The sequence below is a fragment of the Schistocerca nitens genome, chromosome 4 (assembly GCF_023898315.1).
Source record: "Schistocerca nitens isolate TAMUIC-IGC-003100 chromosome 4, iqSchNite1.1, whole genome shotgun sequence".
Classification (NCBI taxonomy): domain Eukaryota; kingdom Metazoa; phylum Arthropoda; class Insecta; order Orthoptera; family Acrididae; genus Schistocerca; species Schistocerca nitens.
Window position 1 is genome coordinate 321592383 of NC_064617.1, and position 21683 is coordinate 321614065.

The window sequence follows — 21683 nt, forward strand, 5'->3', positions numbered from 1 at the left end:
GGTGGGGAGGCTTGCGTGCCTCAGTGATACAGATGGCCGTACCGTAGGTGCAACCACAACGGAGGAGTATCTGTTGAGAGGCCAGACAAACGTGTGGTTCCTGAAGAGGGGCAGCAGCCTTTTCAGTAGCTGCAAGGGCAACAGTCTGGATGATTGACTGATCTGGCCTTGTAACAATAACCAAAACGGCCTTGCTGTGCTGGTACTGCGAACGGCTGAAAGCAAGGGGAAACTACGGCCGTAATTTTTCCCGAGGGCATGCAGCTTTACTGTATGATTAAATGATGATGGCGTCCTCTTGGGTAAAATATTCCGGAGGTAAAATAGTCCCCCATTCGGATCTCCGGGCGGGGACTACTCAAGAGGATGTCGTTATCAGGAGAAAGAAAACTGGCGTTCTACGGATCGGAGCGTGGAATGTCAGGTCCCTTAATCGGGCAGGTAGGTTAGAAAATTTGAAAAGGGAAATGGATAGGTTAAAGTTAGATATAGTGGGAATTAGTGAAGTTCGGTGGCAGGAGGAACAAGACTTCTGGTCAGGTGACTACAGGGTTATAAACACAAAGTCAAATAGGGGTAATGCAGGAGTAGGTTTAATAATGAATAGGAAAATAGGAACGCGGGTAAGCTACTACAAACAGCTTAGTGAACGCATTATTGTGGCCAAGATAGATACGAAGCCCACACCTACTACAGTAGTACAAGTTTATATGCCAACTAGCTCTGCAGATGACGAAGAAATTGAAGAAATGTATGATGAAATAAAAGAAATTATTCAGATTGTGAAGGGAGACGAAAATTTAATAGTTATGGGTGACTGGAATTCCAGTGTAGGAAAAGGGAGAGAAGGAAACATAGTAGGTGAATATGGATTGGGGCTAAGAAATGAAAGAGGAAGCCGCCTGGTAGAATTTTGCACAGAGCACAATTTAATCATAGCTAACACTTGGTTTAAGAATCATGATAGAAGGTTGTATACATGGAAGAACCCTGGAGATACTAAAAGGTATCAGATTGATTATATAATGGTAAGACAGAGATTTAGGAACCAGGTTTTAAATTGTAAGACATTTCCAGGGGCAGATGTGGACTCTGACCACAATCTATTGGTTATGACCTGTAGATTAAAACTGAAGAAACTGCAAAAAGGTGGGAATTTAAGGAGATGGGACCTGGATAAACTGAAAGAACCAGAGGTTGTACAGAGTTTCAGGGAGAGCATAAGGGAACAATTGACAGGAATGGGGGAAAGAAATACAGTAGAAGAAGAATGGGTAGCTTTGAGGGATGAAGTAGTGAAGGCAGCAGAGTATCAAGTAGGTAAAAAGACGAGGGCTAGTAGAAATCCTTGGGTAACAGAAGAAATATTGAATTTAATTGATGAAAGGAGAAAATATAAAAATGCAGTAAATGAAGCAGCAAAAAGGAATACAAACGTCTCAAAAATGAGATCGACAGGAAGTGCAAAATGGCTAAGCAGGGATGGCTAGAGGACAAATGTAAGGATGTAGAGGCTTATCTTACTAGGGGTAAGATAGATACTGCCTACAGGAAAATTAAAGAGACCTTTGGAGATAAGAGAACCACTTGTATGAACATCAAGAGCTCAGATGGAAACCCAGTTCTAAGCAAAGAAGGGAAAGCAGAAAGGTGGAAGGAGTATATAGAGGGTCTATACAAGGGCGATGTACTTGAGGACAATATTATGGAAATGGAAGAGGATGTAGATGAAGATGAAATGGGAGATACGATACTGCGTGAAGAGTTTGACAGAGCACTGAAAGACCTGAGTCGAAACAAGGCCCCCGGAGTAGACAACATTCCATTGGAACTACTGACGGCCTTGGGAGAGCCAGTCCTGACAAAACTCTACCATCTGGTGAGCAAGATGTATGAAACAGGCGAAATACCCTCAGACTTCAAGAAGAATATAATAATTCCAATCCCAAAGAAAGCAGGTGTTGACAGATGTGAAAATTACCGAACAATCAGTTTAATAAGCCACAGCTGCAAAATACTAACACGAATTCTTTACAGACGAATGGAAAAACTAGTAGAAGCCGACCTCGGGGAAGATCAGTTTGGATTCCGTAGAAATACTGGGACACGTGAGGCAATACTGACCTTACGACTTATCTTAGAAGAAAGATTAAGGAAAGGCAAACCTACGTTTCTAGCATTTGTAGACTTAGAGAAAGCTTTTGACAATGTTGACTGGAATACTCTCTTTCAAATTCTAAAGGTGGCAGGGGTAAAATACAGGGAGCGAAAGGCTATTTACAATTTGTACAGAAACCAGATGGCAGTTATAAGAGTCGAGGGGCATGAAAGGGAAGCAGTGGTTGGGAAGGGAGTAAGACAGGGTTGTAGCCTCTCCCCGATGTTATTCAATCTGTACATTGAGCAAGCAGTAAAGGAAACAAAAGAAAAATTCGGAGTAGGTATTAAAATCCATGGAGAAGAAATAAAAACTTTGAGGTTCGCCGATGACATTGTAATTCTGTCAGAGACAGCAAAGGACTTGGAAGAGCAGTTGAATGGAATGGATGGTGTCTTGAAGGGAGGATATAAGATGAACATCAACAAAAGCAAAACGAGGATAATGGAATGTAGTCGAATTAAGTCGGGTGATGTTGAGGGTATTAGATTAGGAAATGAGACACTTAAAGTAGTAAAGGAGTTTTGCTATTTGGGGAGCAAAATAACTGATGATGGTCGAAGTAGAGAGGATATAAAATGTAGACTGGCAATGGCAAGGAAAGCGTTTCTGAAGAAGAAAAATTTGTTAACATCGAGTATAGATTTAAGTGTCAGGAAGTCTTTTCTGAAAGTATTTGTATGGAGTGTAGCCATGTATGGAAGTGAAACATGGACGATAAATAGTTTGGACAAGAAGAGAATAGAAGCTTTCGAAATGTGGTGCTACAGAAGAATGCTGAAGATTAGATGGGTAGATCACATAACTAATGAGGAGGTACTGAACAGGATTGGGGAGAAGAGGAGTTTGTGGCACAACTTGACCAGAAGAAGGGATCGGTTGGTAGGACATGTTCTGAGGCATCAAGGGATCACCAATTTAGTATTGGAGGGCAGCGTGGAGGGTAAAAATCGTAGGGGGAGACCAAGAGATGCATACACTAAGCAGATTCAGAAGGATGTACGTTGCAGTAGGTACTGGGAGATGAAGAAGCTTGCACAGGATAGAGTAGCATGGAGAGCTGCATCAAACCAGTCTCAGGACTGAAGACCACAACAACAACAACAACAACATCTGCATTACAATTTGACAACCCAGATGATCGGGAGGAAAGAAAGTAGAGAAGTCAGCAACAATTTCACAAATCTTTTTGTGTTTCATTGAATAAAGCCAACTTGCTACTCTGTAGGTGCAAATGAGCATGTACCTTTACATGGAAATTGTGAGTTTAGAATGCGAATGCCAAATGTATTAGCAAAATATGGTTTGAAAATACAGTGCAAATGTACAAATTATTTCTATAAAGAAGCCATTTATTACAGAAAAGGCAGTGATGTTCACAATCTTTCAAACCATGAGAAAGGTCACAGTGTTCCCTCATATGCTGTTCTTTGGTTGGTGGAGCCTACTGAAAATGTGGAGAAATATTATAGGCGAGAAATGTTTAATCATCTGACTGTGGATCCGATATGGCCCAGGATCCATGTCGGGGCAATGTTGCAGGGCACTGAGGAGCTCCCACTCTGTAAATGGGGCATTATAGGATTCACTGTGGCGTGTAGTGAACGAAATCACTTTCCCCTCCAGCCGCCATTTGAGAGTGTGAAAGGCTGAGGGGTAATTCTCCAACGCGGAGGCTCGAGCATAGTGCTCAGCAAAGTGCTCAGCAATCGAGGTTGGTGAACCCGGGCTGTTTAAAGGCTATGAGTGCTCCCCAGGGAAGTGTGCCGCATATGCCGCTGTAGAGCTCGTCGACGCTCCTTAATTGCTTCAGCGACTTCCGGTGACCATCAAGCAACTGCCTTTTGCTGGGGGCACCCTAAAGAGCGAGGGATTGCAGTTTCTGCCACAGAAAGGCTTGTTGTAGTCACCTGCTCAACCATCACACCTATGTTCCCGTGTGGAGGACACTAAAAGGTGACAGCAAAGGAGAAAGTTTCCCAGTCCGCCTTGTTTAAAGACCATCTGAGCAAACGTCTGTGGGCCTGATGCTGGGGCAGTGACAGGAAGATGGGCAAGTGGTCACTACCACACAGGCCATCATGTGCTCTCCAACGGACAGATGGGATAATGCCAGGACTGCAAACAGAGATATCAGTGGCCAAATATGTGCCATGTGCCACACTGAAATGTGGGGGGCACCTGTATTTAAGAGGCAGAGGTCGAGTTGTGACAGTAAAGTTTCAACATCTGTGCCTCAGCCAGTAAGAACGGTGCCACCCCACAAGGGGTTATGAGCGTTAAAATCTCCCAAAAATAGGAAAAGTTTAGGGAGTTGATCAATCAGTGGAGCCAATGCAGTCAGGGGTACTGCACCATCTGGAGGAAGATATACATTGCAGACAGTTATTTCCTGCATTGTCCTTATCCTGACAGCCACAGCTTCAAGAGGGGTTTGAAGGGGCACATGTCCACTGAATACTGAGTTCAGGACATAAACGCAAACTCCACCTGCCACTCTATTATGATCGCTACGGTTCCTGTAATATCCCTTATAGTCGTGAAGGGCAGGGTTCCGCATTGCCGGGAACCATGTTTCCTGGGGGGGAAATGCAGAAATCAGGTGTAAAGCTTCGTAGCTCAGATAGGCGGTGGAAAAACTGCTGCATTTCTACTGGAGGATGATGTGATCGTGAGGCTGGGAAGGCATGGAACATTCAATGGGGCAGTTTACACCTCAGGGTCACCTGCTGCCACTGATTTATTTCCTGAGCAGTCTGTATCCATGATGTCCGAGGATCTGGCGAGATCTAGGTCCTCAGCAGACACCACAATACCTCATACTCAGAAGTAAAGCTTGTAGGTAGCGGTGGTGTGGGTGCCACTGCCGAGAGGGCTTGACCGATTCAGTCTCTGGGACTGAAGATGATCTTGAAGCCCTACGACCAGCTACTTTTGGACACTTCAGCCAATGGTGGGAGTCATCTTTCTCACTATCAGAAACCTGGGGAGGCAGGGATGCAAGGGGCCCCTTCCTAGTGAGAGGTGCCAAAGAAGACACGCTTCTCCGGCTGAGAAATGGGGACTCGTATCGCTGATGGTTGGGGGAGCAGTGCAGGGAGGGAAGGGTCCCCACCATCAAGGGGGCAGGTGTAGTCTTCCAGCTCGGAGAGCCAACCGGAATTCGTGGAACGGATGGGTCTACAACTGTTCTCATAGTGGCGGCGTAAAAGGAGGTCATAGTTACATGATGTAGACATTCAAATTTCCTCTTATCCTCAGTGTAGGTCAGTCATTCCAGGGTCTTGTGTACCATGATTTGTCTTTCACACTGTAAAATCCTACAGTCTGGTGAGTGAGGGGAATGATGCTCTCCACAGCTGACACAGATGAGAGGTGGGGCACATGGAGTTTTGGGATGTTATGGATGTCTAAAATCTCAACATGTGATGCTGGAAGCACAGCAGGAACACATATGGCCGAACTTCCAGCACAAGGCACCACATAAGGGGAGGGATATATGGCTTTACATCACAGCGGTAGACCATCATCTTGACGTTTTAGGGCAATGTGTCACCCTCGAAGGCCAAGATGAAGGCACTGGTGGCAACCTGATTATTCCTCGGACTCTGATGGACACACCGTACAAAATGAACGCCTTGTCACTCTAAGTTGGCGCACAGCTCGTCGCCAGACTGCAAAAGAAGGTCCCTGTGGAATATAATACCCTGGACCATATTTAAGCCCTTATGGGGTGTGATAGTAACAGAAACATCCCCCAGCTTGTCACAAGCGAGTAATGCCCAATACTGGGTAGAGGATGCTGTTTTTATCAAGACTGACACTGACCACATTTTGGACAAGACCTCCACCTCCCCAAACTTGTCCTCTAAATGGTCTACAAAAAACTGTGACTTCATCAAAACAAAGGAGTCCCCATCAGTTCTCGTACATATAAGGCACTGGGAAGAATAAGGTTCGCTGTCATCCTTAGCCTGGCATTCCTCCCATGGTGTGGCCAGGGAGGGGAATGGTTTAGGGTCATACTTCCTTGCATTGTACTGAGACTTATAATGTTTAGAGACTGCTGGTGTTTGATCACCAGCAAGTGATGACATGGTATGCTTCATCGTGCATCATCTGCCCTGATGCCGCCCACTCTGACCAGGGCCCCTTCCCACGGGTGCCACCCAGCCGCAGCAAAGGCCACCTGGCAGGATGGCCATTGCCAGGTGTCCCGATGCCCCTGGGTGACAGGCATCTACTCCTTGGCATACATGGGGAGTTAACGGTGCAGGCATCAGTAAAGTGACCCCTGTGTTGTCAGGGGGCTACAACCAACAGGGTGCATGGCGGCCCCACCACAATGGACTGGCTACCCTGCTGCAAACAAGTCCATGGTCATCATCAGCACAGAAAGCAACAATGCATAGTGCATGGTGGAAAATGCACCCAGGAAGGTGTCCTCGCCCAACAGGTGGAGAATGAGCGGGACTACAATGCGACGACAAAAAAGCGGGCAACAGATCTCAAGGCACGATGGACACAATACACCATGTAAGGCACCCTTCCTCCAATGGCTCGCTCTTCGGAAAAATTTTGAAGAACGAAGGGCAAACCCTACAGGGGACCATCACATAAAGGCCGAAACGTGTGAGACTCCTATTAATCACCTCTTACGACAAGCAGGTATATCTCAGGGTTATTCTTACCCCTGGATCCGCAAGGAGGTTCAACAGAAGGGCACAGCAGCAGAAGCAGGCAGAAACATTTGCGTCCTGCATGCTGATAATGCCACTGGTCAGAACATGGCAAGAAACTAGTTTTCTCATTTTAAGGAGGATCATTCTGACATTAGTGACGCCACATTCAGGAAGACTTCTGGAGTTTGAAGAAGATCATTTAAATTCATTAATCCGCAATGATCCATATCTGTGTACTCGAGAACTGACAAATGTGATGAAATGATGTCATTCCACCATGATGCAATATTTGCGTGCAATGGGTGAGATTCAGAAATTGAGTGTATTGGTATCGAATGCTCCAAGACAAAATCACAAAAAATCAGCGGGTGGGCATACTTGCGTCTCTGCTTGCTCATCATCACTTGGCTCCTGGAATGTCCTATTCTGTATCTTTACTGGTGACTGATATCTTCATGCTCACATAAAGAAAAGAAAGAACAGTTGAAGCCAAACAAAGTAGCAACTCCCTGTACAAAGACCTGTGAGTCTCCACAAAAGATAATGTTTCGCAGCTGACGGAAGAGCAACAGCGTGATTTACTACTAATTACTTCCCCAACGTGTAAGCATCACTGCTGACATTTATTGTCAGCAACAGAGACGTCTTGCAGACGCAATCCAAGAACAACGATCTAGACTGCATGAAGTGATGCTACTCCATGATAACGCCTGCCCAATTCTGCTAGACTGACAGAAAACACTATTCAGAAGTTAGGTTAGTAATTCATTCTGCACCCACCTTATACAACTGATTGTGCGCCCTCAGATTTTCACCTTTTCCACTCTCTCTATCAAACAACCTTCCAGGATCTCCCTTTCCAGATAAAAATGTGCTCTAAACATGGCTCGACAAGTTGTTCATCTCAAAACCAAGAGATTTCTACAGTTGTAAAATCAAAAAGTTACCCAGCATTGGCGGACTGTTGTAAATAGTGAAGGAGACTATATTACTGATAACTAAAGTATCTGTAATGCGTATCTGTTGCGCTTATTAAACTTATGGAAAACTGCTATGAACTTGTGCATCAACCAAATACATGGAAATTATGGTCATGTTTGGGTATGGAGAACTTGTGGGGAACCTAACATGGAAGCTACACTGTCCACAACAGTCTCTTCTGGAGGAGGCAGTATTATGCTGGGGGGAGAAATTACAGCGGACACTAGAACCCAGCTGGTTGTGGTCCACAGAAGGAGTAACAGAGGCCTAAGGGGAGGGAGAGGCACATCAACACAAAGCTTGATCCTCAAGTATGGCCTTTAGCACAAGATCTCGGGAAAAAATTTCTTCTGATGCACAATAACACTAGTACCTGCATTGCTCCACTACAAAATTTTCTTCAGCGACACAATATCAATTCAATAATCAAAGCAAATGAATACTTGGTGCATTTCACAGTCAACAATCAAGATGACAGCATTATTCTAGATAGACCACCGAGAAATAAATGTCTAGACAGAAATTAATGTGGACATTATGTCAGCAGTTCATCAAGTGAGGAGTCTTGTAAATTTGTCTCTATCAACTGATACTTCAGTATTTAGATACAGTTGTAAATACTTAGAACATTCCTATGGAAATGGATAGTAAAAAGTTAATCTTCAAATCTATATTGTAACAAAATGAACTAACGTGAGGGTAGTTCAATAAGTAGGGCCCCACATTTTTTTTTCTCAGAACATACCGAGAACACTTTCAATTGTTTATTGCACAAGAACCAAACACTGCACAGACATCATACATCATATGTCATTTTGAAGAGAAACGGTGAAAGTTAAGTGCCACAGCATAGTTTGATAATTTGCCTATAGTGAGTGCTAGTCGCAAACATGACGAGTTTAGGTGCAGAGCGAGCTGTGTGTTGGAGTTTGACACATGATGGAGGAAGATTAAGGTTTAACATCTAATTAACATCGGCATCATTAGAGACAAAGCACATGCTTGGAATGTTTCAAGTATGGGTAAGAAAATCCAGCCATGACCTTCTGAAGGAACCATCTTGGCAATTGTCAGGAGCGATTTAGGTAAATCACAGAAAACCAAATTCTAAATGGCTGGACACAGATTTAAGACAACATCCTCTCAAATGCGAGTCCGGCAGGCCAACACACACACACACACACACACACACACACACACACACACACACACACACACACACACACACACACACACACACATGCAACACATATGACCGCAGTCTCTGGCTGCCCAGGTCTGGCCTCAGCTGCTGCAGACTGTGGTCATGTGTGGTTGAGTTGCATTTGCATGCATATGTGTGCGTGGGTGCATACGTGTGTGTGTGTGTGTGTGTGTGTGTGTGTGTGTGTGTGTGTGTGTGTTCGCGCTTGTGCGCGTGCGTTGTCTAATTCTGATGAAGACCTTTTTGGACAAAAGTTTCCTTGTTTCCGGCTTTTTGTTGTGCCATCTGCGACTCAGCTTCTCTTTTATATGGATAGTAACAACTATCCTTTCATAATATTGTCATTCTTCATCCTGGATTTTCCACACCTCTTGAGAAGCAGCACATGTGGACAGACGATGTGTGTGACATGCTACTGTGTGGTCACTGAACACCTCCCAGAGGGTGACCTGAAATAGTACATGGTGGCTCCCACACAATGACACTAGGAATAACACCAGCATCAATCTATCCATTATGGTGCCCTATAACCAGCGAAAGCCAGATTTGTGGTAGTGGTGGGGTCCTGTAGGCAGTTGCATGCCGAGTGCTGGAGGTCGTTCAAACCAAAACCCACATTGTCACTTTTTTCGGGGCTGCAGGCAGGCACTGTAGGGGAAATGCCGAGTGCTAGAGGGTAAGTGCTGTTCTAAACCGAAGTCTACACTCATTTTTTTTTTTTTTTAAATATTGAGCGGGGACCCTCCATGCCCACACTTACATGGTGATGATTCAAAAAGATCTGTCTGCCCTACGTTGGTTAGTATCTGAAAAGAATACCACCAAAAATGCAGCGATTTATTTTTGCCTGGCTTGTTAACCATTTGTATCTTTCAGGGAACTGTCATGAGTGGCGACCTTTGAGTAACACCTACACATTTCTCTTGCTGCCATGTTAAAGTCTTCTTTTTTTGCTAAAACACAGCAGAGTTTACAAGTCTCACCTCACTAACATGTTGTGCAGACACAATAGCGAGACAATTCTGAAACAGTGGTTTATTAACTTTTACTAAGTGAGGAACTGTGGAAAAGTCAAGTCAGTATGTTAAGAAAAAGCACATCGTCGGTACAAAATAAATCTGTAATGTCTTCATTTATGTTGTTCCAGAACCCATATCATTTCTCGTTTCACCAGCTATCAATGGCCCTTAAAAATAGCATTCTTTCACTGAAACAGTCTCTAATTACTGGAATAACATGGAAAATAATGAAGTTTTGCGCAATAAACATATGGCAAAATATTCTCCTCTTCACATGCTATCATTTGCCAAAATCTCATTTTGATACTCTAATCATTCATGCAATATGAGGAATGTTGTCGATATTTCACTCTGGCTTTATCGCTGGCACGGAGCGACCGCAAATAGGTTTTTTTTTTTTTTTTTTGTTTGGGTTTAAGGGCGCTCAACTGCTGAGGTCATTAGCGCCCAGTCACTGTTGTGAGAGCACATGGAATCTGGTAAAACTCAAGGGGATGGGGGGGACACCAGAAGGACCTGACAAAGATGCAGATAAAATAAGTAAAAAGGTTAAATGTCTTTGGACAAGCCAGTTAAAGTTATAAAACGCAGAATACGAGCAGCTGCTCGAGCGTCATCAGCTAAAACATCCGGTAAAGTAGATGGCATGGACAGGACAACACGAAATTGACTAAAACGGGGACACGACAATAAAACATGGCGCACTGTTAATGCCTGACCACAAGGGCACTGGGGGGCTGGGTCACCGGAGAGCAGGTAGCGGTGGCTAAACCGGCAATGCCCAATCCGCAACCTGGTCAGAAGGACCTCCTCGCGCCGAGATGGTCGGGAGGATGTTGTCCAAGCAGTTGGGAGCGGTTTTACTGCCCGGAGCTTGTTTCCTTGGAGGGATGACCAAGCATCCCACCACAACGACACAAGCCTCTTACATACATCCCCACAAACGTCAGATGACGGGACACAATGGGACGCTGGCCGAGGCAGGAGGACTGCAGCCTTGGCTGCAGCATCCGCAGCCTCATTCCCAGGCACTCCTACATGTCCGGGAACCCACAGAAAGCTGACAGAACCACCATTATCAGCGAAAGAATGGAGGGACTGCTGTATCCGTTGAATCAAGGGATGGACCGGATAGGGAGCTCCAAGGCTCTGAAGAGCACTGAGTGAGTCAGAGCAGAGTACATACGATGAATGGCGGTGGCGGCGGGCATACTGAACGGCCTGATGGAGAGCAAAAAGCTCGGCCGTAAAGCTGGAACATTGGTCGAGGAGCCGGTATTTAAAGGTGGCGGCCCCGACGACAAAGGCACAGCCGACACCATCGTCAGTTTTGGAGCCATCGGTGTAAATAAAGGTGTGACCGGCAAGTCGAGCACGAAGTTCGACAAACCGTGAGCAATACACTGCAGCTGGAGTACCCTCCTTCGGGAGTGAGCTGAGGTCGAGATAAATATGAACCGGAGCCTGGAGCCAAGGTGGTGTCGGGCTCTCACCCTCTCTGTAGGTGGTAGGGAGGGCAAAATCCAATTGTCGAAGCAGGCGACGGAAGCGGACTCCGGGGGGCAACAGGGCAGACACATACAACCCGTACTGACGGTCGAGAGAATCGGCGAAGAAGGACTCGTAAGAGGGGTGGTCGGGCATAGACAACAGCCGGCAGGCATACCGACACAGCAGTACGTCGCGCCGGTAGGTCAATGGTAACTCGGCAGCTTCAGCATAAAGACTCTCGACAGGACTAGTGTAGAAGGCTCCGGTCGCAAGACGTATCCCCCAATGGTGGATGGAGTTGAGCCGGCGTAAGAGGGATGGCCGAGCGGACGAGTAGACGAAGCTCCCATAATCCAGCTTCGATCGGACTATGAACCGATACAAGCGAAGCAGGACAGTGCGATCTGCTCCCCAAGATGAACCGCTAAGAACTCTGAGGACATTAAGGGAACGTGTACAACGGGCCGCCAAATAAGAGACATGTGGAGACCAACACAGTTTCCTGTCCAACGTGAGCCCTAGAAACTTAGTTGTGTCCACGAATGGGAGAACAACGGGACCGAGATGTAAGGATGGCGGAAGGAACGCTTTATATCGCCAAAAGTTGATACAAACCGTCTTCTCTTCAGAGAACCGGAAGCCATTTGCCACGCTCCATGAGTAGAGGCTGTCTAGAACAACGCTGAAGGCAGCGCTCCAGGAGGCATGTTCTCTGGGCACTGCAGTAGATCGCGAAGTCATCGACAAAGAGAGAGCCTGAGACATTAGGTGGAATGCAATCCATAATTGGATTGATCGCGATGGCAAAAAGGGCTACGCTCAAGACGGAGCCCTGAGGCACTCCGTTCTCCTGGAGGAAGACGTCGGACAATACGGAACCCACACGTACCCTAAACTTTCGATCCGTTAAAAAGGAATCAATAAAAAGGGGCAGGCGACCGCGTAGGCCCCACCTGTGCATAGTGCGGAGGATACCTCCTCTCCAACAGGTATCATAAGCCTTCTCCAAGTCGAAGAACACGGCTACCGTTCGGCGCCTTCGCAAAAAGTTGTTCATGATGAATGTCGACAAGGTCACAAGGTGGTCAACAGCGGAGCGGCGGCGACGAAAGCCGCATTGGACATTAGTAAGTAGCCGTCGAGATTCAAGAATCCAGACTAACCGAGCATTAACCATGCGCTCCATCACCTTACAGACACAGCTTGTAAGAGAAATGGGGCGGTAACTAGAAGGAAGGTGTCTATCCTTCCCGGGTTTGGGTATAGGAACAACAACGGCGTCACGCCAACGCATGGGGACTTGACCTTCGGTCCAGACGCGATTGTAGGTACGAAGAAGGAAGCTTTTGCCCGCCGGAGAAAGGTGTGCCAGCATCTGAACGTGAATGGCATCTGGCCCTGGAGCAGAGGACCGGGACAGTGCAAGCGCACGTTCGAGTTCCCGCATAGTAAAGGGGGCATTATAAGTTTCCAGATTCAGCGAGTGGAAGGAAGGTCGCCGAGCCTCTTCTGCCTCTTTCCTGGGAAGGAAGGCAGGATGGTAATGGGCGGAGCTTGAAACCTCGGCGAAAAAGCGGCCAAAGGCGTTGGAGACAGCCACAGGATCAACATGGACCTCATTACCTGAGGTCAGGCCAGGTACCGAGGAGTGGGCCTTAATGCCCGACAGCCGGCGCAGGCTACCCCAAACGACGGAAGAGGGAGTAAAACTGTTAAAGGAGCTGGTGAAAGAGGCGCAACAAGCTTTTTTGCTGTCTTTGATGACTCTACGGCATTGCGCTCGGAGTCGTTTGTATTCAATACAATTCGCCAACGTAGGATGGCAGCGAAAGGTGCGTAAAGCACGTCGTCGAGCACGGATAGCGTCCCTACAAGCCTCGTTCCACCAGGGGACGGAAACGCGACGTGAAGAAGTAGTACGAGGAATGGAACGTTCGGCAGCATTGATGATAACAGCCATGAGGTATTCGACCTGACTGTCACAACTGGGAAAATCGTGGTCCGGAAAGGTCGCCAGGGAGGAGTAAAGTCCCCAGTCAGCTTTCAGTATGTTCCAGCTCGAAGGACGTGGGGATGGAGTGTGGTGCAGGAGACGAACGACACAGGGGAAGTGGTCGCTCGAATAGGTGTCAGAAAGGACATACCACTCGAACCGACGGGCAAGAGTGGTAGAACAGATCGAGAGGTCCAAGTGGGAGTAGGTATGAGTAGAGTCCGAGAGGAAAGTCGGGGCGCCAGTATTGAGGCAGACAAGATTGAGATGGTTGAAGACATCCGCCAAGAGTGAGCCTCTTTGACAGAATGCAGGAGAGCCCCAAAGGGGATGATGGGCATTGAAGTCGCCAAACAATTAAAAACGGCGGGGGAAGCTGAACGATTAGGTGCATCATGTCAGCCCGACTAACAGCAGATGACGGTGGAGTGTAGATGGTACAAACTGAAAAAGTAAAAGCAGAAAGAGTAATGCGGACAGCTATTGCTTGGAGTGGGGTGGTCAATGGGATGGGATGGTAATAGACATCGTCCCGAACGAGCAACATGACCCCACCATGAGCTGGGACACCGTCCACAGGGGTGAGGTCATACCGCTACGAGGTATAGTGGGTAAAGGCAATACGGTCAGTCAGGCGCAACTTGGTTTCCTGGAGACCAAGGACGAGCGGACAGTGCAGGCGGAGGAGCAGTTGTAATTCCTCCCGATTAGATCGAATACCTCTTATGTTCCAATGAAACAACGCCATCGCTAGTCAAAAAGTTGGGGGAACGAGACGGGGGAAGAGCTGGTCACCTAGACGGCCGCGGAGGGCCAGGTTGCGAGGGAACAACGCTACAACCGACGGGAGGCGGATCCGGTTCCATCGACTCGTCGCCAGCTGCGGCCGCTGTCCCTGGTTGTGTAGGAGGGGCAGCATCGTTTGCCGACGAAAGGCCAGCTGAGCGCCTGGCAGCAGAGCGTCCCGGCGAAACTGAGGACGGCCGGGAGCAGCGACTCACGGATGGAGCGTCAGACGAAACGCGCCGGGGTGGAGAGGGGGATAGAGACTTCTTCTTGGAGGCCTTCTTGGAAGGCCGAGGAGGCACAGGGATGGTGGGCTGGACCCGAAGAAGGTCCTCACGCGCGGGGTCCGTTTTGGAACGCCGGACCTCGAAAGCTGGGGTCTGGAACGTTTCCCCGATGGATGCCTGAGAAGAGGATTGCTTCTCAGGTGGCGTGGGGGCAGGAGGAGGAGGAAGGGTGGCCCCTGGGGCGGAGGGGGTGGGGGCCACGGGGGAGGAGGATTTGGAAGGGAGGGATTTGGGAGGCGGAGGCGGAGGCAGAGCCCCCTGATGGGCGGAGGAGGCGGAGGGGGGGGGGACAGGATAGGGGTGAGGATACCGCGGAAGAAGTGGACACAACTGAGGCAAACGAAGTGGTCAATGGCACGGGATGGAGGTGGTCATACTTCTTCCTGGCCTCAGGATAAGAGAGCCGATCCAAAGTTTTGATTTCTTGTATCTTCTTCTCCTTCTGATATGCGGGGCAGTCTGAGGATCTAGGCGAGTGGACGCCAGGACAATTAATGCACCGAGGTGGTGGGGTGCGTGTATGTTCCTCACGAAGAGGACGTCCACAATCGCCACAAAGGGGCTCAGCCTCACACCGTGACGACATGTGCCCAAAGCGCAAACACCTAAAACAGCGCATAGGAGGCGGGACGTAAGGTCGCACGTCACACCGGTAGCACATCACCTTTACCTTCTCCGGGAGAACGTCCCCCTCGAAGGCGAGGATAAAGGCCCCGGTGTCGATGCGACGGTCTTTGGGGCCGCGCTGGACTCGCCGGACGAAATGCACGCCTCGACGCTCCAGGTTGGCCCTGAGCTCCTCATCAGATTGTAGCAGGAGGTCACGATGAAAAATAACCCCCTGCGTTCAATTTAGTGCCAGATGTGGGACAATGGATACTGGGATGTCCCCTAGGCGGTCGCACGCCTGGAGCGCCGCCGACTGTGTGGCGGAGGTGGTCTTGATAAGAACGGACCCTGAACGCATCTTGCTGAGAGCCTCGATTTCCCCGAAGATGTCCTCAATGTGCTGAACAAAGAACATGGGCTTGGAGGTGGCGAATGTCCCCCCATCGGTTCGAGAACAGACCAAATAGCGGGGGAAGTACTTCGCCCCAAGCCGGCGGGCCTGTCCCTCCTCCCATGGAGTGGCCAAGGGGGAAAGGGCAGGAGAACCAGAACTAGAAACGGTATCTTTTCTTATGAAAGACTCGGCCGCAGAGCGACCTGATACGTGTTGACGTTTCATCTGCGAAACGTCCGCCCCGATACCACCCACTCCGACCAGGGGCTCTCCCCACGGGCGCCACCCAGCCGCAGCAAGGGCCACCTGGCAGGATGACCATTGCCGGGAGTCCTGATGCCCCAAGGAGACGGGCATCTACTCCTTGGCCGACGTGGGGAGGGTGCAGCTCAGGTATCGGCAGTACGATCCCTGTGTTGTCAGGGGGCTACAACCTAGAGGGTACATGACGACCCCACCACAACGGGCTGGCTACCGTGTTGGATTTCTGGTGTCATGGAAAGTCCATCATGATCGCTGGTGCAGATGGAGATGCACTATGGGCGTAACTTGGACAACCCATCAGGCGTTTAGGCCCAATTTGAGGAATAGTGGGTATGGTTACAACGCCGGTGCAATGCTGAGTGCCAAGGTCTTAGTGCACTTAGGACCAGTGGTACACCACGTAAGGTGTCCTTCCCCAAAAGGCTCGTACTTCTGTAGAATTTTGAAAAATGGAGGTCAAACCCCAAGGGGGACCATCACATGGAAGGCCGAAACGGTTGAAACTCCTTTTAGTCGCCTCTTACGACAGGCAGGAATACCTCGGGCCTATTCTTACCCCGGACCCGCAGGGGGGCAAATAGGTGTGCCACATCAGATCAGTTTTCTCAAGACTGGTGGCAGGCAGAGACCTCCATCGAAGTTTTTAATTCAATATGTTAGCTAAATTTCATATGCAGCAAAATCATAGCATTGTAAGCTTTTGTGAATTTCACACAGTGCCTTACTTCCATGTAAATATCACAATAACTATGACCAATACCAAAATGACGGGCACATCACAATAAACCTGCCAGATAAAGCTAAAAGTAACACAAGAATGAGATTTTTTACTGAATAACTACTGTAAAACCGTTTTGAGAAAGACTGCAGGGCATGCACCTCAAGTCTGTCATCGCCAACCGGTCAAAAGGTTGCAGACAGTGTTGGCTTCGTAGCAGACAGTGTTGGCTTCCCCTTCCAAACAAATGAACGGACTCGCCCAGCACTTTGGACGAAAAGTGGTCAATGCGCATCACCCGTCATATCCTGCGCGGACTCTAACAAATGCATTTCACCGCCCCCCCCCCCCCCCCACCACCACCAAAAAAGAAGCGGGTGGGGGAGGAATCCACGAATCCATGTACCCCTTCTGTCTGTGTCCAGTGTACGAGAGGGTACCAAAAACAAACCGGAATAACACTGCCATGGGCAGAATTTGTGTGGAATGCATTTCAGCTGCTAGGCGTGTATAGCAGTTCAGTGCCAGTTCAGTGCTGCCTGTGTTGTCAATGTGGCTTGCTGATGTGGCTTGTTCTGTTACCCTGCAGTGACTGTTTTTGCTAGCACTGTTTTGTTCTTGTTTCGTTTTTTATGATGGCAAGTTTAAGTGAACAACGTACAGCTGTGAAATTTTGTTTTCAACTTAGTAAAAATGCTGCTGAAACTGTTTTAATGTCGAAAACAACTTACCAAGACGACGCTATGGGAGAGCCTCATGTGTACGAGTGGTTTGCTCAATTTAAAAATGGCGACATGTCACTTTACGGCAAATCTCGTTCTAGTCATCTATCAACTATCCAAATGGACGAAAATATTGAAAAAATTCGAAAGCTTGTGCTCACAGACTGACAACAGGGCACCTGACCCGGCTCCATGCGATTCTTTTTTTTTATTTCAATGCAGGAAAAGGGGAATGGAAGGACACCAATTTGACTACTCTGAAGAAGCCAAGAAAAAAAACGAGGGAAGAGCAGTCATCCATTTCTAAAGATGACCACAAAAAAATGTTTTGAAAAGTGAAAGCACCAGTGGGATGAATGTATTAGTTGTAATGGAGAGTATTTTGAAGGGGATTATGTTGTTTCATAAACTATTTGAAAATATATTGCTTTTAAAAAATAATTTGTTTTTTGAGTATCCCTCATATATTGCATGGTCAAATGTGACATGATTTTTCAAAATGATTGCGCATTGTGTAACTGAAGTGGAATCTGGGAAAGCAGCCTGATATTTACTTAAGTGGATGTGAAAAGTCCTCTAAAAACCACATCCGGGATGGCCAGTGCACTGGCCTTGTCATTAAACTGCAAGGCAGATTCAATCCAGGACCAGCATTTCAAAATTCTCAGCTAACGGATAGTACCAGCATCTCTCTCCAAAACGCTGGCAGAATGTGCCCTCTCTTTTCAGTGGTACCATACTCGCTGATGATCAGGCTAGTACAGAACAAATGTTATCGCTGACAATGATGCAAAATCTCCCATCAACAGTCCATGCTCCCCCAGCACAGCACCACTCCAAAGGTGTTAAGGGCAGACTTCTCATTGACAAGGGAACAGGCACAGGAAGTGTAAAGGCCAGGTCTGGAATAAAGTACTCGAAATGCAAGGTGCTGTTATGTCTATACGACAAAAAGAGATGTTCTCAGCAGTACTGTAACAAATGTTTCCAATTCAAAGTCTTGTGTGTACTAGATCATAAATGCTAAATACATATTTATTACTCATATACAACAGTATCTCCTGCAATTAAAAGAATTATATTGTGTTATTAATAGTATCTGAAAATCAAATGTAATTTGAGTTGGGTCAGGGACTAGAGAGGGTGTCTTATATGGACACACACACACACACACACACACACACACACACACACACACACACACACACACCAATATCCTCTCTCTCTCTCTCTCACTCTCTCTCATTCTTCAATAACACCCAATGTCATTTAAATGAATAAAATCTCCTCGGTATTCAAGTAGCATCATCTCAAATAAAATTCACAGTGTTTTGACTGCTGTCAGTGCCAATGACATCAGCATTAAATCTACTGATTGCAGCCAAAATGACTACAAAGATATCATTAAATAAAACTGAATCTCGCCAAAAAGAATATCTACAAATCAATTTTAACATCAAATGGGAACGGCAACTCTAATAATTCAGAATTATGTGCAACAACAAATTCATAAATACCATAACAATATTACCTCATCACTTATTTCCCTTAGAATACTTGGTTTTAATTCTTGATGTTTGAAAAGTGTTCCTATAACAACACACGACTCCTCTTCATCCGGTTTCAACTGGAACAGTTTCCGTATTGGTACACTGTGTCCTTAAAAAAAAAAATCAATATAGTGTTTAAACTAGGGCTCAAAACTCATGTTCAATGAATATACAAGACTCAAAATTCAATATTTCAACAATGGTTAAACCCACTGTAACAGTATATGCAGTGCAACACAGCCCTGGCAGCACCTTGACAGCAACTATCACTAGATTTATTATGATTCCTGTGTATCTGTGCACTTAGATAAGGTAATAATATTCACAAAATGCAGAGAAAGAAACAGATGCAAAAGAAAGCTACACTGATAATATTTTCGATTGAGTGAATTCTCCATGTAATTCATCGTAAGATCACATATTGCGTTGTCTATGTCTTTAAATGGCTTTTGGGCTTCACCCATTCAGCAACATTCATTAATAAAAAAGAAACCAACTATCTGTTTAGTCCATTTAAACTGAACTTAAATAACAATCTAAGTAAATTAACATATTTACTATATTATAATGTAAAAAAAAATCTCTCCTCCTATATTCTTATTTGGACCCCTCTGTTATAAAATCATATAGGAGCTTAAACACTTTTGTGCCTTCAATTGCTTAATGGGTTTTAATGTTTGTTGGCAATGGAATTCCAGAGCTCATCAGATGCTGTAAAAGTTTTGTAGTTTCTTGAAAGCTGTGGCAGCTGAAGAAAATATGATTAACGTCTCCCAACTGCTGCATTCACATGAAGAAGATGTGATTATGTCGACGTGGTAGACATGTTGCCGGAATCTCCTGTGATTGCAGCAAAGTTGTGCCATTGTCAACATAAAGTTTCTGTTCTATCTGCAATTTTTGTACCAAGGATGTGATGGGAGATTAGGCACCACTGTGGCATAGTGTCTCCCTTTCATTTCACATTACTGTTGGAGATTTTCATTCCATCGGGCCCTGATTATAGTCCTTATGGTATGAAGAATGATCATCAGATGGCACTTTGTCGTATTTCATTCAGAAAGTGTACACACCTTCCTTGACCAGAGTATCTACTTTTTCATTTCCCTTTATTCCGCTATGCTCTTTCACCCATCACATTTTTGTCATCTTACTTACACAGAAAATCTGCTGCACTGCTTCTATATACTAGATAAGTTTTTGGTAGTGTTGACATCGTGTACCATATTAACAGAACTGATGCTTAAAGTGAGTCTGATAAAATTATGATTATCTCTTCTTGCACTTATTTTATGTATCTATAACCCTCTAAACTCGCTATGAGTTCTACAGTGAGTATGGACACAAATTCATGGAGCTTGAATTTGCCTCCTTATGAATGCACTTCCAGCCCCGTCTTTTTGTTTAGACCCATATATGTATATCTGTCTTAACAATGGCCATGCTGCTAAGCTGTCAGTTAAAATTTTCTCAATTGGTGAACCTTGGCTGAATGGAATGTGGGTCTTGATATTCAACTTCATTGAGGTATTAGCATAGGGCACGCTGAAGCAGATTCTATTTTGGGAAGTAACAATGTATTCCTGGAAAGATGAAGCATCTAAGTAAAATTCTGCTGAAGGTGGTAGTTTCTTCTTAATCAAATACCTTCCTGCATAACACTTTGTAATGTGGTATATAATCCTTGTAAACAAATTGTCAATTAAGAAGTGAAAACATTTCAAGAGGTGTTTGGCTGGTGTATTTCCCACTTAGTTTTAATGGCATTTCATTTACATCCACCAGCAAAGCATTAGTTTGAGTCAATCTGAATGCTCCAATACAGACTCGGACAGCTTTATACTGGTACTTATGAGTTTCTCTAGTCTCTTTTGGGTTGCTGAACATTTACAGATGCACCTTTACTCCATGTAAGTTCATATCAGTGTGTAATGTACGTTAAAGCAGATTCTCTGGTCTGCTAACCAACAAATGCCTGTCACAGCACAAACGGTATTTAAGGCACCTTCATATTTTTTAATTGTATGGTTATTGTGACCTGATCATGTTAGCTTATGATCAATGGAAAACCGTATGTACTTGACCGCTCTTTTGACTGTGAATATAAAGGGTCCTAATCCTATACTTCTTGTTTCGTTAAGCCTACATGTCGTACTCATGCACAGCTGGTTTATGAGGTGATATGTTGAGGCAACTGTCATTCAGCCATTCACTGAACACTATCACAAAATGGTTCAAATGGCTCTGAGCACTATGGGACTCAACTGCTGAGGTCATAAGTCCCCTAGAACTTAGAACTACTTAAACCTAACTAACCTAAGGACAACACACACATCCATGCCCGAGGCAGGATTCAAACCTGCGACCGTAGCGGTCGCGCGGTTCCAGACTGTAGCGCCAGAACCGCTCGGCCACCAGCGGCCGGCAACACTATCACAGCTTTATCCATCTGCTTCTCCCTCAATAAAACTATTGCTACGAGTATATATACATAAATCATCTGCACACTGCAGTACTTGTACTCTTGGCTGAAAAACTGAATGTAGACATGACATAAATAGATTTAACAACAATGGTGACAATACCGAGCCTTGTGATAACCCTTTACTTGTTCTCATTGTTTCTTGTAAGTATCAGACTTCTATCAGACAATAATCAGTGTAGCTTGATAATGAATGACTGCAGATGTCACAATTCTTCAACTTGTGTATCAATAGGATCATAAGAACACTATCATAGGCATTTGTGATATTTGTATACAGTGCTAGCAAATACTCATTGTCGCGGAATGCGAGCTGTTTATCAGTGACAAATGATAACAGCAT

The 21683-nt window shown here is 46.0% G+C and overlaps 1 protein-coding gene across 1 annotated transcript in view; it reads right to left on the bottom strand.

Moving 5' to 3' along the window:
• Positions 1-21683, bottom strand: part of LOC126252975 (DNA polymerase delta subunit 2) — a 131729-nt gene that overhangs the window by 65852 nt on the left and 44194 nt on the right. The window contains exon 2 of the mRNA XM_049953995.1: positions 18840-18967. Coding sequence (XP_049809952.1) covers positions 18840-18967 — 128 coding nt within the window. The remainder of the gene's footprint in view (positions 1-18839; positions 18968-21683) is intronic.